This window comes from Bufo bufo, chromosome 3, assembly GCF_905171765.1.
Source record: "Bufo bufo chromosome 3, aBufBuf1.1, whole genome shotgun sequence".
NCBI classification, from domain to species: Eukaryota; Metazoa; Chordata; class Amphibia; order Anura; family Bufonidae; genus Bufo; species Bufo bufo.
The window spans coordinates 2,864,660-2,883,563 of NC_053391.1; the positions used below are offsets into that span (position 1 = coordinate 2,864,660).

Genomic DNA, 18,904 nt, shown 5'->3' on the forward strand with positions numbered 1-18,904 from the left:
AAAGTGCGGGCCGTCTGTGCGCGCTTCCGGCGTTCTCACCCTGCTGCTGCTCGCCTGTCTGCGCTACAGCGTAACTTCGGCCTTCCCGCTCACCGCCTCATATGCGACATGCCCACAAGGTGGAACTCCACCCTGCACATGCTGGACAGACTGTGCGAGCAGCAGGCCATAGTGGAGTTTCAGCTGCAGCACGCACAGGTCAGTCGCTCTGCGGAACAGCAACACTTCACCACCAATGACTGGGCCTCCATGCGAGATCTGTGTTCCTTTTTGCACTGTTTCGAGTACTCCGCCAACATGGCCAGTGCTGATAACGCCGTTCTCAGTGTTACTATCCCACTTCTATGCCTCCTTGAAAAAACGCTGCTGGCGATGATGGAAGAGGATGTGGCACAGGAGGAGGAGGAGGAAGAGGGATCATTTTGTAGGGTTTCCAGCTAGTCATTCCCAAGTGGCTCCGAGGGTGGGTTCCTGCACCCACAAACCCAAGGTACACAATTGTCCAGCCAGGGCACAGTTCTGGAGGATGACGAGGTGGAGGATGAGGAGGAGGAGGAGGAGGAGATGGAGGAGGAGGAACCATGTTCACAGCAGGGTGGCACCCAGACCAGCTCATGGCCATCACTGGTGCTTGGCTGGGGGGATACAGAGGACACAGATGATACACCTCCCACAGAGGACAGCTTTTCGTTGCCTCTGGGCAGCCTGGCACACATGAGCAATTACATTCTGCAGTGTCTCCGCAACGACCGCCGAGTTGCCCACATTCTAACTTGTGCTGATTACTGGGTGGCCACGCTGCTGGATCCCCGTTACAAGGACAACGTACCGTCCTTAATTCCGTCACTGGAGCGTGATCGTAAGATGCGCGAGTACAAGCGCACGCTGGTAGACGCGCTGCTGGTGGCATTTTCACCTGACAGCGGGGGCACATTGGAAGCACAAGGCGAAGGCAGAGGAAGAGGTCGCCAACGCAGCTGGGGCACCGCCAGCACCTCAGAAGGCAGGGTTAGCATGGCCGACATGTGGAAAAGCTTTGTCAGCACGCCACAACAACCAGCACCACCAGCTGATATGGAACGTCTTAGCAGGAGGCAGCATTTCACCAACATGGTGGAGCAGTATGTGTGCACACGCCTACACGTACTGACTGACAGGGGTCAGCCCCCTTCAACTTCTGGGTCTCCAAATTGGGCACATGGCCTGAGCTTGCCCTTTACCCCTTGGAGGTGCTGGCCTGCCCTGCAGCCAGTGTATTGTCTGAACGTGTATTCAGCACGGCAGGAGGCGTCATCACAGACAAGCGCAGCCGCCTGTCTACAGCCAACGTGGACAAGCTCACGTTCATTACAATGAACCAGGCCTGGATCCCTCAGGACTTGTCCGTACCTTGTGCAGAATAGACATGTATACCGGCACTAAGCAGCCATTGTTATACTGCAGCGCAATCGCTCATTCTTGTATTTTTGATATTTCACACTCTTTTAGAGTGTACCTTACCTCGTCCTCCTCCATCGCTGCTTCCACCTACACCGCTACGTCCACCGCCTCCTCAAACTCCTACTCCATATGGAACTCCACCTCATAAATTTATTTTTTTTGTACGTATTTTCTTTTTTTATTTTAGGTAATTTCACTAATTTGTCTGTTACATTTTCGGGTGAAATTCACAAATTTTTGGCTGTGATATACCCCTGCTCTACCAAGTAGACAGGTTAATAAATTTCACAAATTTTTCTGTTTCACATTCTTGGGTGACATTTTACCATTTTTGCTGTGAATAAACCCCCTGCTCTGCATAGGTGACAGGGACTTAAATTTCTAAAATTCGTCTTCAATCGGCCCTTTCATTCGATCCTTCTGCTTTAATAACTTGTCCCATTGCTTCATCCCATTGCAGCCATTGACCTCCCTTGGATGAGGTCTCTCTTTCTCACGCTCCCTCTCCGGCGTGGAACCCTGATTCGCCGATAACCGTGAACACCATGGTAGGCGCAGAAAAGAACATCGAAAGTTGATAGAGAAGATATCCAAATGGATGGTGGACGTCACAGAGACGTGCGATCAGGCAGAAGTTCTCTAGAGTCAACAAAGCGGCAGCAGGGCCTCTCCTGGCTAACGTTTCCAAATCCAAAATACCCCAGTGACATTCCCTGTAATTTTTTATTAATCATTCCAATAACAGGGCATCTTAAGAGTCCTGTATTGTTCTTTATCGTCACTACCTCCCCGAGTCGGGAGTGGGTAATTGCCGGCCACCCCTTCCTTAACTTGGAACCTTATGCTTCAATAATTTGTCCCACATTTCCGCTCGATTACATTTAATTTCATCTATTGACCTCCCTTGGATGAGGTCTCCCTTTCTCACGCTCCCTCTCCGGCGTGGAACCCTGATTCCCCGCTAACCGCGATCACCATGGTAGGCGCATAAAAGAACATTGGAAGTTGATAGAGCAGATATCCAAATGGATGGTGAACATCACGGGGACGCGCGACATGGTGGAGCAGTAAGTGTGCACACGCCTACATGAACTGACTGACAGGGGTCAGCTCCTGCAACTTCTGGGTCTCCAAATTGGGCACATGGCCTGAGCTTGCCCTTTACCCCTTGGAGGTGCTGGCCTGCCCTGCAGCCGGTGTATTGTCTGAACGCTTGTTTAGCACGGGGTTATCACAGGTTATATTTCCCAATGTTTTGGGGTGTACCCTAATTTAAACAAAAAAAATAATTAATTAATTAAAACCAAAAAGCAGTGTAGGCTACCTCCTCCTCCTCCGCCACTTCCACCGACACCACCACATCCACCGCCTCCTCAACCTCCTACTCCATATGGTCCTCGTCCTCCTAGATTAAGATTATAATTTTTTATTTTTATGTATTTTATGTTATTTACAGTAATTTCCCTATCCACATTTGTTTGCAGAGCACTTGTCATGCTCTTAACCACATTTTGATGCGATTTGCAGCCCTCTAGCCCTTGACATTTTTAGAGCCATTTTAGTGCTCAAAAGTTCGGGTCCCCATTGACTTCAATGGGGTTTGGGTTTTGGGTCAAGTTCGGGTCCCGAATTCGAACTTTTTTGTGAAGTTTGTGTCACTACCAGAGCTTTGGGACGTTCTCACAGCTCTGTTTCTCCACCCCTGTGATGATGTCACTACTAGAGCTGGGAGGAGTTTTCTGTTTCCTTCCTCCCAGCTATTTCTCCTCCGTTTGATTTCCCTGCCTTTATATTCCCCCTCCTCCTATTGTAGGTGTGGATTATATTTCTCATTTGGGTTGTAGCTCTTGCTTGAGTATCTTCCCTTGTATGCTATCCTTTCACTGGACCTGTGTTCTGCTGCAGCAAGTACTCCGGATATTGCCAGCCTGTCTTTGGATCCGTCTTCACTGTGGCTGCAGCCCTTCAGCTAAGTGTGCAGACATTGCTGTGTATCTGTGTGTTTTCTAACTGGATCCGAGGCGACCACGGTTCCCTCCATATACTGAGCAGGGCACCGGTGGCCGTGCCCCTTCCACTATTGTAGGGGTTACAGTGGCCATCAGTCTTAGGTACGCGGGCATGCCTCCTTCCACCATTTGGATCCGGGCATGGGCTTAGCAGCATAGGGAGAGCTTTTGAGGGTCGGACAGGGGTCACCCTTTATCCTCCCTAGTTTGGGTCCGGTCAGTAGCTCTATTTTCTGTGCATGCTCTTGTTGCTCACACACAGCCGTGACAGTTTGGCCGAACCCGTCAAACCCGAACATCCAGGTGTCCGCTCAACTCTACTTACCATCTCTCTCATTTATTATAGTTTTCCAATTTGTCCATGAAAATTGTTGGTTGTCTGTGATTTTGGGTTAAGTTGTCCAGTAGGTTGGCGACTCTGCCAATGATGTATATCCTCTCACTATGTTACTTCAGTAGAGCTTTGTCCGCTCTCTTCCCCCTTTACGCCTGGTTTCTAGGACTTTTGGTCATGGCAGGGTTCTTCTCTGTTTTTCTCGACCCCTTGAGTTTTTTTCCAGATAAGACTTTTGTGGAGTGTGGAGAGTTGCTCCTGTATCATGTACCAGATCACATCTGATGATGATGAAGAAGATGGAGGAAGTCTACCTCTCACGAGTAACACTTTATATTTTCCCTACTCTATTGAGCTATGTGGTGGTGGTCATGTCCATGTATTGTCCATGTAATAGAGCAGATAGAGGAGCTTCAGCTGCAGAAACTGAGAGCTGATAGTTTTATGTTTCATAGATGACATCAGGACAATGAAGACGCTGGTCGCTGAGCTCCATCTATAACACCAGGATATCAGTCACCAAGTACTGCTGTATCCAGAGACCTCTCTCACATCCACCACCACAAGGAACATGCTCCTGCTCTGCTGCCTTGTACTTCTGTCCTGTGGTAAGTGGATCTTCTTACTGGGAGCATTGGGAGTGATTCTATATCTGCATCCATCATATTACCAGGTGCAGGAAAAACAGAACAAAACCTACGAAACTGGGTCTAACACAACATGAGATGTCTTTATGGTTAGTAATATCCTCCAACATACTCAGTACCATAAAGGCAAAAGATGTAGCTGCTATGGGGCCCTAGACAAAAAGGGCCCCAGACCACCGTGACCCTACAACCCTTTCCTGTGAGTTTGAACTTGCACATGGCTCTCCTCTCTACATTCATAGTAAGGTTAGATAAAAAAGTAGAAGGCAGGTGACCTGAGGGCCAAGCTGTCCTCTCCATAAAGGCAAATGCGACGAGACCTTGGAAGATGAGGCAGCAAGTAGATGGAGTCCTCCATGTGTTTCCTGTGGGACATTGGTGGTGCAGCCTATCAGAACGCGTTGTACAGTGCCCACTGCAGCGGATGCCTCCCCCCAGGGCCCTTCAAGAGTACTAGTACTTGTTTCTTGGCGCCAGTTGAAATGAAGCAACAAGGGCATAGGGCCCCTTTAAGTGATATTGTGGATGGTTCGCAGGTGTGGGAATCGCTGAGTTGCATAGAGCGGCCTAAATGTTCCTTAAAGTTTTCCACGTGTCAGAGTGCTCCTACCTGGATACGCTGGACCCCAGGCGTTGGCCCCGAAGTAATAAAAGGGGGAAGTTGAATTAGGGGATGAAGAAATGATTAAGTCCAGACCTTGTGATGAAGTTCAATAACAGCTTTACTTGAATAAACGTTTCTCCAACAGTTTCAGGGTTTGTCTTGGTTCCCAGCAGGCTTTAGCAATAACTCTGGCAGGCGAACACACTCATCACTGCTACATCTGTTGCTCTCTGGCTCTACTGTGCTGACAGGCTGACTGAATAACTTTGCTTTAGCTGTCTGCTGCAACTTCTCTCTCTGTAGTCTGACTCTAGATTTGTCCAGGAAAAACTCCTCTGTGGCTTCAGAGGCTCCAAGCTGTGGCCTCCACATCCAGCAGAGCTGAAGGTGCTCTAGCTGGCTTAGGCAAGGCACGTCCAGCAGGGTTGTGCACCTGCTGCACACCCTCCCTTGGAAGAGGGTAAGCTGCAACTGACTCTAGCTAGCTAGTCTCTCCCCTTCTTAGAGGGAGAGTTAGAATGGAAAGAAGGGTTCCATTCTCTATAAATGTAGCTCCGCCATGCTTACTGCCACCTTCTGGTGAACCAGGTAAATTACATGAACAATAACAGTTACAAGAAATAAATACAGTGTACAGGACCTGAAATAAATGCATATCATGACATTGTATTAGCCCATAGGAGACAGTAGCAGGGTGCAGAAGTGGTAATGCCACTCTGGGGCGTTACACCACCACCTGGTAATACAGAGCTCCTCACCACCTCTCATGCTCGTTTCTCCACTTTGATGTTCTCGTTGCCTTTAAGAACGGACTGTTCTGTTGTCACCAGTGTTTACATCTGGGTGCAGAGATTTCTACCAAAAGACATACTGCTGTCTGGGAGGGTGCACAAATTTCTGCAAATATTGCATTCACATAGATAATTGCAGTAACGACTAGCTGCTCGTTACTTTTACAATATAAGGTAAATGTGTGAATCTAGAGGGGTGTCAATATTTTTGCAGACTATATCTCACAGAGCACACAGTCACTTCTGTAGAGTACACAGCCCCTGTACAGACTGATGTGATGACATGGCCGCCACCTTCACACTAGTTGTTGCCCTCTTGCCTCCAGGGGGTGATTGCTCCCCAGGGTCTAGCCCCCGTTACAGCGCAAGGACATCCTTGACTCCGTAGTGAATCTGTTCCTCCCTCCCAGGTCCGCGGTGTAGTTTACATGTCTAGTGTCTCCTCGCAGGATTCTCGTTTCTGTGTACCAGGGCTGTATGGATTTACGTCCTTTATAAACTTGGGGTTTTTGTGCTCAGGGCTCGTCCTGTGGTCGCGCAGCTGTAGAGTCTGTCACCTGTTGTGACGATCTGCTGACATAACCAAGCAATGAGAATTCTTTGTCACAGAGGAAACGCCCTCTCTATGGGGTTGACCCCTGCTGGAGTGGTGGGGGGCTAAAGTAGACTATGCTCTGGGGCTCTGTTGGCCCTACTTTGGCTCTTTCTCATCCCGAGATTTACAGCTGAGGACTTGTGCCATCGAGGAGGGAAATCGGTGGAGAGGAGAGGAGGAGGGGCAGAGTGGGGCGCCATTCCAATGGGTGCAATAAGTACAGCCCCTCGGGCTCTGTTATACTCATTTGCATAATTACTAAAAGGTATCATGAAGGTGTCTTTGGAAATGAGAGGAGTAGAGCTACAGTGCGATGCAAAGGGTTAAAAATGTCCAGAGCAGTAACAGACGCCCTATGAAGGTGAACAAGGAAGCAGCGACAAGAACCTGGTATTTTTTATTTGTCAGCATTTAATTGGTCAGCCATACTGGTGATAGTGGGCGACAGAGCTCTGTGCGAGACAAGCAGCCGACCCTCCTACAGGCAGAGACAAGCAGCCGAACATCCTACAGGCAGAGACAGAAAACCGACCATCCTACAGGCAGAGACAGAAAGCTGACCCTCCCACAGGCAGAGACAAGCAGCCGACCATCCTACAGGCAGAGACAAGCAGCCGACCCTCCCACAGGCAGAGACAGAAAGCAGACCATCCTATAGGCAGAGACAGAAAGCCGACCCTCCTACAGGCAGAGACAAGAAACCCACCTCCTACAGGCAGAGACAAACAGCCAATCCTCCCACAGGCAGAGACAAGCAACCGACCCTCCCACAGGCAGAGACAAGCAGCCGACCCTCCTACAGGTGTCACCGCCAGATCTCTGAGAAGTTCTTACAGACGTTCTTCAGTACCTCCTGCATGATGTTCTTTTGTTTTGGTTTCGCTTTGACATCTCTTCTCCCTCTCCCAGCTGTCATCTATTAGCAGTGATCGCCTCCCTTTATATCCCGTCCCATACTGCCTCACTTTGCGGCTTATACTACTTCCTGGATTGTGCTCACTGCTAGAAGTTTGCTACTGCTGGTTTCTCAGATAAGTCTATCCCTTTATTTGTGTTTTCCTGTTGGCTTGATTCTAGGTGACCCTGACTCCCTCCGTATTAAGTGCAGGGAGCCGGTGGTCGTGTCCCCTCACTATTATAGGGTTTTCAGGTGTCACTCAGTCTAGGTACGTGGACATGCAACTTTCTATCACAGAGATCTTTGCATGGGCTGAGCAGTGAGGGAGAGCTATAGGGCTTTAATAGGGCTCACCCTTTTGTTCCTTAGTTTGGGATCAAGTCAGTCGGATCTTTATTTGTTACTTCTTGTTTTCTGAAACACCATCCGTGACAACAGGCAGAGACAGAAAGCTGACCCTCCCACAGGCAGAGACAAGATGACCCTCCCAAAAGCAGAGACAAGTAACTAACCTCCTACAGGCAGTGACAAGCAGCCGATTCTCCCACAGGCAGAGACAAGCAGCTGACCCTCCCACAGGCAGAGACAAAAAGCCGACCGTCCTACAGGCAGAGACAGAAAGCCGACCCTCCCATAGGCAGAGACAATATGACACTCCCACAGGCAGAGACAAGCAGCCGACCCTCCTACAGGCAGAGACAAAAAGCCGACCCTCCCACAGGCAGAGACAAGATGACACTCCCACAGAAAGAGACAAGCAGACAACCCTCCTACAGGCAACCTCCCACAGGCAAAGAGAGAAAGCCAACCCTTCCACAGACAGAGACAAGATGACCCTCCCACAGGCAAAGACAAGTAACCAGCCTCCTACAGGCAGAGACAAGCAACCGATCCTCCCACAGGCAGAGACAAGCAGCCGACCCTCCCACAGGCAGAGACAAGCAGCCGACCCTCCTACAGGTGTCACCGCCAGATCTCTGAGAAGTTCTGACAGACGTTCTTCAGTACCTCCTGCATGATGTTCTTTTGTTTTGGTTTCGCTTTGACATCTCTTCTCCCTCTCCCAGCTGTCATCTATTAGCAGTGATCGCCTCCCTTTATATCCCCTCCCATACTGCCTCACTTTGCTGCTTATACTACTTCCTGGATTGTGCTCACTGCTAGAAGTTTGCTACTGCTGGTTTCTCAGATAAGTCTATCCCTTTATTTGTGTTTTCCTGTTGGCTTGATTCTAGGTGACCCTGACTCCCTCCGTATTAAGTGCAGGGAGCCGGTGGTCGTGTCCCCTCACTATTATAGGGGTTTCAGGTGTCACTCAGTCTAGGTACGTGGACATGCAACTTTCTATCACAGAGATCTTTGCATGGGCTGAGCAGTCAGGGAGAGCTATAGGGCTTTAATAGGGCTCACCCTTTTGTTCCTTAGTTTGGAATCAAGTCAGTCAGATCTTTATTTGTTACTTCTTGTTTTCTGCAACACCATCCGTGACAACAGGCAAAGACAGAAAGCTGACCCTCCCACAGGCAGAGACAAGATGACCCTCCCACAAGCAGAGACAAGTAACTAACCTCCTACAGGCAGTGACAAGCAGCCGATCCTCCCACAGGCAGAGACAAGCAGCTGACCCTCCCACAGGCAGAGACAAAAAGCAGACCGTCCTACAGGCAGAGACAGAAAGCTGACCCTCCAACAGGCAGAAACAACTAACCAGCCTCCCACAGGCAGAGACAAGCAGCCGACCCTCCTACAGGCAGAGACAGAATGCCAACCCTCCCACAGGCAGAGAGGCAGAGACAAGATGACCCTCCCACAGGCAGAGACAAGTAACCAACCTCCCACTGGCAGAGACAAAAAGCCGACCCTCCTACAGGCAGAGGCAAGATGATTCTCCCACAGGCAGAGACAAGCAGCCGACCCTCCCACAGGCAGAGACAAACAGCCGACCCTCATACAGGCAGAGACAAGCAGCCAACCCTGGGAAGCAACTTAAAGGCATCTGCTATATCTGCCTTAGCAAGTAGGGCCCCTCTTCCTGACTGCAAAATGAACTTGATCGCTTCCCCTATGGTGGAATAGGACATGGTGAACTCTTCCGACGGAATCAGGGAATTCAAGCTGGGTGTGGAGGACATATGGGGCGCAGACAGGTCGTAAATTAACCTTTTTTTATTTGAGGATTGCTTGGAGACTAACCCAATCGGGCTAATCCTCAGCAGGAACCCTTTCTGGACTTCCGCCAACAACAAACTGTCGACTGCGCCCGGATGGTGCATGGCCGACTGCAGGTTTTTCCCCTCCCAGGACTCAAGAGGGAGGGCAATCAACCCAGTGTGAAAACCCCTCCTGAATCCTGAAAGGAGGAACTGGACCAAATGCTGATCGGGGTGCTCCTGTAAGAGGACAGCCAGCAAGTCGACGTTGATGTCGGCTAGTCACGGCTTTGAGGGTTTCTTAGGACAGGAAGAACGGGGGTGAGCCCTAAAGCACAGGGAGCAGACGTGTAAGGCTCTGCAGCTGCCGAAACCGCACCCGCCTGCATTAAAATTGTTGCACACTTGGCTCTGTCCTAGGAACACGATAGGCCTGCCCAACTTGTCCACGGACGGCTGGCTTCTTTGGCCAGAAGGGCCCGGTCAAGACCCGGAGTGGCCAGCAAGGGGCACCAGTCGGCCGTGTGCAAGATGGACTGGCATGTCGTGCAGGTGGGAGCTCTCAGCCCGGCGAAGTGTCGGAAAAAGAGCTCCATGTCTAATATAGCCCAGTTGGTAACAAACTGAAACTGGACCAAGGCTGCCGCAGCCTTGGCGGAAAACGAACGATGATAATCGTAAAAATTAAAGCCGCCATATTTGTATCCCAGATCCGTCAGACGGTAAAGATATGTATCCAGTTCCTCCCGTCTGAGTGGATCGGCTGAGCAGACCCTGGCTCTTGGGAGGACGAGGGAACGATTGAAGTGACTGCGGACGGGGGATCCTCTGGGCCACGTGACTCCAGCTCTGCGACTCTGGATTGGACGTCCGCCAAAGAACCGACGAGGCTGCTGATGGTGGCTTGCAGCTGGTGCAGTGACAGCTGGATGGAAGAGAGGGAGGACTGGGAATTGCCGCTCCCTGGGTCTGTCCTCAGGAGGCGATAGAGCTCCGCCTTTCGGGCCGAAGCTGGATGGGGAATAGCCTTTTTATTCAGTTCAGCGATGAGTTTAGGGACAGTCTAACGCCTGAGTGATGGGCTCCCAGCATGCCCTGAAACTGATGAGCCGGGACCCGAGAAGGAGTCCTCAATATCAGATGGTTGGGACATCTTGAACCTGTTAAAGAAAAGTCAAAACAAACAGAAGAAAAGAAAAAAAAAGGGGGAGGAGAGAGAAAAAAATATTTTTTTTTAAATAAAACAAAGGACCGGCATGAAATGAGGAGAGAGGCGTGAAGAAAACGTGATCCTACCCGACTCGCGCAGAACTGGAACTTGCTACAGGAGGGTGCTGGAGAGAGTACGGGAAAAAAATTACCTGTGGACATAAGCAAAGACAGGCACGAATAAACACCGCTTTAGGAGAGCCGACGAGAGAAAGAAGAAAGGAAAAGGAGGACCAAGGTGGGGAGCAAAGATGGGAGAGGACAATGAACAAGAGAGGGACCAAGGCCGAAATACGGAGTGCGGGGAAAAGGCCAGAAGTGCCGAGGGCGGGGGCGGGTGAACTGGCGACAAGAGGAACTGAACGCCTCTGGTGCCTGCTGGAAGGACCTGGGTGAGTCGGGTGAAAAAATTCAAGAATAGGAACGTGCCGTGACCAAAAGGTGACCCGAGCGAGCAGGAAAAAAGGAAGGCGAGAAAAAAGACCTGGCGATCCAGGTGGAAGCAGACCGGAACAGATGCCTGTGCAAAGCAGGAAGGAAAATGACCCTAGCAACAGGAGTTAACTGAAGAGGCGTCTGACTAGGTGGACCTGACGTGCTCAGGAGGGCCTAAAAGGAACGTGAATGGGTGAATTAAGGACAACAGGGACAGAGCGAGCCTGGGCGATCCAGGACGACAGGGACAGAGCGAGCCTGGGCGATCCAGGACGTCAGGGACAGAGCGAGCCTGGGCGATCCAGGACGACCCGAACAGAGCGAGCCTGGGCGATCCAGGACGACAGGGACAGAGCGAGCCTGGGCGATCCAGGACGTCAGGGACAGAGCGAGCCTGGGCGATCCAGGACGACCCGAACAGAGCGAGCCTGGGCGATCCAGGACGACAGGGACAGAGCGAGCCTGCGCGATCCAGGATGATAGGGACAGAGCGAGCCTGGGCGATCCAGGACGACAGGGACAGAGCGAGCCTGGGCGATCCAGGACGACCCGAACAGAGCGAGCCTGGGCGATCCAGGACGACAGGGACAGAGCGAGCCTGGGCGATCCAGGATGATAGGGACAGAGCGAGCCTGGGCGATCCAGGACGACAGGGACAGAGCGAGCCTGGGCGATCCAGGACGTCAGGGACAGAGCGAGCCTGGGCGATCCAGGACGACCCGAACAGAGCGAGCCTGGGCGATCCAGGACGACAGGGACAGAGCGAGCCTGGGCGATCCAGGACGTCAGGGACAGAGCGAGCCTGGGCGATCCAGGACGACCAGAACAGAGCGAGCCTGGGCGATCCAGGACGACAGGGACAGAGCGAGCCTGCGCGATCCAGGATGATAGGGACAGAGCGAGCCTGGGCGATCCAGGACGACAGGGACAGACCGAGCCTGGGCGATCCAGGACGACCCGAACAGAGCGAGCCTGGGCGATCCAGGACGACAGGGACAGAGCGAGCCTGGGCGATCCAGGATGATAGGGACAGAGCGAGCCTGGGCGATCCAGGACGACAGGGACAGAGCGAGCCTGGGCGATCCAGGACGACAGGAACAGAGCGAGCCTGGGCGATCCAGGACGACAGGAACAGAGCGAGCCTGGGCGATCCAGGACGACAGGGACAGAGCGAGCCTGGGCGATCCAGGGCGACAGGGACAGAGCTAGCCTGGGCGATCCAGGACGACAGGAACAGAGCGAGCCTGGGCGATCCAGGACGACAGAGACAGCGTGAGCCTGGGCGATCCAGGATGATAGGGACAGAGCGAGCCTGAGCGATCCAGGACGACAGAGACAGCGTGAGCCTGGGCGAACCATGAAGACTGCAATGATGCAAGCCTGGGCGACCCAGGATGACAGAAAAAAGAGCCTGGGCGAACCAGGAAGATGGCGACAAAACGAGCCTGGGCGGTCGCGGTAGAATACCTATGGCATGTGAGAGCAAAACGACACTGTGGAAATAGTAAAATAACATATGCGAGATACCTGAAGAACCCAGAAACTTGATGAGCAGCTACCTGGCTGAATGGGAAGTCTGGATACACTGATACCGCAGTCCTGTTCATATGGGAAAAAACTTATCAGCACCCAGACATGAAAACGAGAATCAAGAAAACCCTGAGCCCGACATGGCACGAGACAACCGAAAACAGCACTTCGAGCAAGAAAGGAAGGCCCGTCTAAGAGCTATGCCGCCCTCCTCCATGCACGCGCCAGTCCGGAAAAGCCGGCAGATCCACACGCCTGTGCACAAAGGGGCGGCACGGCAGCAATGCCAGGAACCCGAGCACGGAGGACAGCCCCACGCCACTAAGCCCTGTAATGTGCCCAGAAGGGTGGCACACGAGTGGAGCCGACCACGCGTGCATGGGAGGTGACACCATACCACCGCGCCACAAATGAGCACACAGGAGGGCAGCAAGGGATGCGGAGGTGCATATGTGCACAGGAGGGCGGCACGACAGGTGTCATGGCAGTTGAAGTATCAGATGGGGATAGCATTGTGGAACATGTCCACATGCTGATAGGGAACCATATTACATTTGAGGAACCTGCTGGTTGAAACAAAGGCATAACAAAAATTGAAACAAAGGCAGCAGAGCAGGGCGTGTGGCCCCCCCCCTTTTTTTATTTTTTTTTAACATACTCCAGCTCTGCTAAACCGCTGAAGACCTTGAGGCGCAGGGGGAGCCGAGCGGAACAGACCGCCCCCACCTGAAGCACCGCGGGCGCCGGATCCGCCGAACCCTGTTGCAGACAAAAACGGACCTGTCAAGAGGAGGCTCCCCTGGAGCTGGAGGGAAGAGGAAGACCGGCCGGGCGATGGACGAACGCTGCCCTCAGCTGAGGCAGCCTAGCGAGCCGAGACTTACCCGGAAGTGACGAGGCCGCGAACCGGAAGTGACGGGACGGAACGGAGAAAGCCAGCCTGAAGCGACCGTCCTGGAGGTGAGGTCGCGTGGGAATAAATAGCCGGCAGCCCCGCCCACAAATACAGGCTGTAACCAGCCTTAATACTAGTACATTCGGATGTGGTAAACGCAGAGCATGTTCCTTCATTGCAGTGGGGGATACCTTCACTAATAGCACCACAGGAAGGATATATAGAGCTCGCACATTTGCAAATTGTAACACGGTTGGAGTTGTCTATTTAGCCGAGTGTGATTGTGGACTCAAATATGTGGGGAAGACGTGTAGGATGTTTAAGAAGAGAATTTTGGAACATATAGGTGATAATCGCAATGAACGTGATAAACCTCTTTCGAGACACGTTCTGCTGCATCATGCCGGTAACGTTAAATCAATAAGGTTCTCCATGATTGAGACAATAAAACAATCGATTAGGTGGGGGGGGTGATTTTGACAAAATTCTACGGCAAAAAGAATCTAGATGGATTTATGCTCTCAACACTGTAATACCTTCTGGTCTCGAAGAAAGTATTGATTATGCGTTTCCTTTAATTGACCATCATATTTTTAGGGCCTGTATTATCTGTACCTGATATCCTTATTAGAATTATACAGCAATGGGAGTTTGTAGCCATCTCCCCTGTCTTTTAACCAACTATGACTGCTCTGCCATTTTTTGGGGATTCCGCTTAGCATTACTGTTTTGTTGTTGCCCCGCTCACGTGACCTACTTGCGTACCTGATCACCACTACTTATGTATATTGTATCCACGTAGTGCCGATCATGTGATGTTAGGCTGGATCACCTGACCTACGTCACGTGGGTCGGGAAAGCCTGTGCTGTGCTATTTGTACCATCAACTCTATATTGCTTCCAATTTGGCACATATACAGTAGCAACGCTATCTTTAGTGAGTCTTCTGTTTGTCCCCTGATGAGGCCCAAAATTGAGTCGGGTGAAATGCGTTGGGACTGGAACATTAAATTGAATTGATGTTTTATCACTATACCATATTGACTCATTTGACTTTTTTTGTGAATGGTGCCGCATTTAGTGATGTTTTATCTATTCATCATTTGATAAAGCACATTTTCTACATTATTTTGTATATCAGTTTGTTATTTTTGGTACTTATGGTAGGTTATCATCAACATAGTTTGAAGCCGTCTAATAACAGCTGGCCAATCATCCCCAATCAGGGCAATCCCAGGGTATGCAGGAGGTTCCTGGTACGGGATCGCCCTTATCGGGGCGGCTATTCCGTCTTGTAGGCAGGGCCTACAGTTTAGGGTGAGAATTAGGGATAATATCCCTTATACTAATCCACCCGTACCCATGCCCACAAAACTGCCCTATGTACCATTATTGATTTTCTGTTATTGTTTTTTCACCATATTGATTTATTATTTTTGGGTTATTTTTTAATTGATAGATATTAAAGGCTACGTTTTAAAGGATGGTATTCTGTGAATTATGAGCTCCTCATACTGCTGCCACCTCCGCAATCTCTCATCGTCGTGCCACTCTGTGGACTTCTCATGCTGCTTCCACCTCACCACTATGTCATAGGACCACTCTGTGGCCTCATGATGTTGCTGCTGCCACCTCTACACTCTGTCGTTGTGCCACTCTGTGGTCTCCTCCTCATACTGCTGCCACCTCCAGACTCTGTCACAGGTCCACTCCGTGGTCTCCACATGCTGCTTCCACCTCACCACTATGTCACTGGGCCGCTCTGTGGACTTCTCATGCTGTTCCTACCCTCCCCACTTCATGACTGGGCCACTATTTTGCCTTTTGCCTGGTTGACATTATCATTTATTTGACCCTTCTTCTGATCTGTCAGAAGGAAGGAATACTGAGACCCACAGCGGATCCTGTCTGTGTAGCAGCTGTAAGGCCTGTATGGTCCCATCAGAATTGTCTTGTGATTTGGTAGCTAAAAGCAGGAGTGGGTACAAAACACAGAAGACATGGAAATATTCCATTCACGTGTCATCTCTGTTTTGGATCCACTCCTGTTTTTTTTGGCCTTAGCAATACTGATGGATTACTGACCAAATGCTGACCGAGTGAAGGCGGATGCTCCACAGACAGGATCTGTTTTTTTTGGGAGTTATTGTTCTGACGGATCAGAGGAAGGGCAAAATAATCAGTGACGTCACCACAACCTTACTGCTGACCCCTCTCCACTCTGTCGGGGGCTCTACTTGTATAAGGGGTTAATAGAACAGGTTGGAATCAGCTGACGACGGTGTAAAAGGAGTGCGCTCTTTCACGTTATAGTAGGATCTTGGGCCTCTGCATGGTTCTTTATACCTGGCGCTAACATCGACCTGTAAGGCTGAGTTCACACTTGAGATATTTGGTCAGTTTTGGCCCAGTGACTGCCCCAATAAGTGATGTGTGCAGTGATTCTAAGAGCGACGCCTGTCATCTGCATGTCATACGGACTCACAGTATTATCTCACTACCACAGTCGACTCCCTATGTGTGTTACTGCAAGGCACAGTGTTCTATACCACTATACAGACACAGTGCTCTACACCGCTATACAGGCACAGTGTTCTACACCACTATACAGGCACAGTGTTCTACACCGCTATACAGGCAGAGTGTTCTACACCGCTATACAGGCACAGTGTTCTATACCGCTATACAGGTACAGTGTTCTACACCGCTATACAGGCACAGTGTTCTACACCGCTATACAGGCACAGTGTTCTACATCACTATACAGGCACAGTGTTCTACACCGATATACAGGCACAGTGTTCTACACCACTATACAGGCACAGTGTTCTATACCGCTATACAGGCACAGTGTTCTACACCACTATATAGGCACAGTGTTCTACACCACTATACAGGCACAGTGTTCTACACCACTATACAGGCACAGTGTTCTACACCACTATACAGGCACAGTGTTCTACACCGCTATACAGGCACAGTGTTCTACACCGCTATACAGGCACAGTGTTCTACACCGCTATACAGGCACAGTGTTCTACACCGCTATACAGGCACAGTGTTCTACATCACTATACAGGCACAGTGTTCTACACCGATATACAGGCACAGTGTTCTACACCACTATACAGGCACAGTGTTCTATACCGCTATACAGGCACAGTGTTCTACACCACTATATAGGCACAGTGTTCTACACCACTATACAGGCACAGTGTTCTACACCACTATACAGGCACAGTGTTCTACACCACTATACAGGCACAGTGTTCTACACCGCTATACAGGCACAGTGTTCTACACCGCTATACAGGCACAGTGTTCTACACCGCTATACAGGCACAGTGTTCTACACCACTATATAGGCACAGTGTTCTACACCACTATACAGGCACAGTGTTCTACACCACTATACAGGCACAGTGTTCTACACCACTATACAGGCACAGTGTTCTACACCGCTATACAGGCACAGTGTTCTACACCACTATACAGGCATAGTGTTCTACACCACTATACAGGCACAGTGTTCTACACCGCTATACAGGCACAGTGTTCTACACCGCTATACAGGCACAGTGTTCTACACCGCTATACAGGCACAGTGTTCTACACCGCTATACAGGCACAGTGTTCTACACCGCTATACAGGCACAGTGTTCTACATCACTATACAGGCACAGTGTTCTACACCGATATACAGGCACAGTGTTCTACACCACTATACAGGCACAGTGTTCTATACCGCTATACAGGCACAGTGTTCTACACCACTATATAGGCACAGTGTTCTACACCACTATACAGGCACAGTGTTCTACACCGCTATACAGGCACAGTGTTCTACACCGCTATACAGGCACAGTGTTCTACACCGCTATACAGGCACAGTGTTCTACACCACTATATAGGCACAGTGTTCTACACCACTATACAGGCACAGTGTTCTACACCACTATACAGGCACAGTGTTCTACACCGCTATACAGGCACAGTGTTCTACACCACTATACAGGCATAGTGTTCTACACCACTATACAGGCACAGTGTTCTACACCGCTATACAGGCACAGTGTTCTACACCACTATACAGGCACAGTGTTCTACACCGCTATACAGGCACAGTGTTCTACACCGCTATACAGGCACAGTGTTCTACACCGCTATACAGGCACAGTGTTCTACATCACTATACAGGCACAGTGTTCTACACCGATATACAGGCACAGTGTTCTACACCACTATACAGGCACAGTGTTCTATACCGCTATACAGGCACAGTGTTCTACACCACTATATAGGCACAGTGTTCTACACCACTATACTGGCACAGTGTTCTACACCACTATACAGGCACAGTGTTCTACACCACTATACAGGCACAGTGTTCTACACCGCTATACAGGCACAGTGTTCTACACCGCTATACAGGCACAGTGTTCTACACCGCTATACAGGCACAGTGTTCTACACCGCTATACAGGCACAGTGTTCTACACCACTATATAGGCACAGTGTTCTACACCACTATACAGGCACAGTGTTCTACACCACTATACAGGCACAGTGTTCTACACCGCTATACAGGCACAGTGTTCTACACCACTATACAGGCATAGTGTTCTACACCACTATACAGGCACAGTGTTCTACACCGCTATACAGGCACAGTGTTCTACACCGCTATACAGGCACAGTGTTCTACACCGCTATACAGGCACAGTGTTCTACACCGCTATACAGGCACAGTGTTCTACACCGCTATACAGGCACAGTGTTCTACACCGCTATACAGGCACAGTGTTCTACACCGCTATACAGGCACAGTGTTCTACACCGCTATACAGGCACAGTGTTCTACACCGCTATACAGGCATAGTGTTCTACATCCCTATACAGGCACAGTGTTCTACACCGCTATACAGGCACAGTGTTTTACACCGCTATACAGGCACAGTGTTCTACACCGCTATACAGGCACAGTGTTCTACACCGCTATACAGGCACAGTGTTCTACACCGCTATACAGGCACAGTGTTCTACACCGCTATACAGGCACAGTGTTCTACACCGCTATACAGGCACAGTGTTCTACACCGCTATACAGGCACAGTGTTCTACACCGCTATACAGGCACAGTGTTCTACACCGCTATACAGGCACAGTGTTCTACACCACTATACAGGCACAGTGTTCTACACCGCTATACAGTCACAGTGTTCTACACCGCTATACAGGCACAGTGTTCTACACCGCTATACAGGCTCTCTGCAGCCAGGAAATAGCAGTTTTTTAATGTAATTCGGTGCGAATATTTTCTCGGAAAATTCGGCGAACCGGCGAATCGAATTTTTGAAAAATTCGCTC

The 18,904-nt window shown here is 50.4% G+C and overlaps 1 protein-coding gene across 1 annotated transcript in view; it reads left to right on the forward strand.

Moving 5' to 3' along the window:
* LOC120994307 overlaps positions 1 to 18,904 on the forward strand; it is a 64,761-nt gene that overhangs the window by 5,451 nt on the left and 40,406 nt on the right. The window contains exon 2 of the mRNA XM_040422771.1: positions 4,239 to 4,391. Coding sequence (XP_040278705.1) covers positions 4,355 to 4,391 — 37 coding nt within the window. The 5' untranslated portion in view covers positions 4,239 to 4,354. The remainder of the gene's footprint in view (positions 1 to 4,238; positions 4,392 to 18,904) is intronic.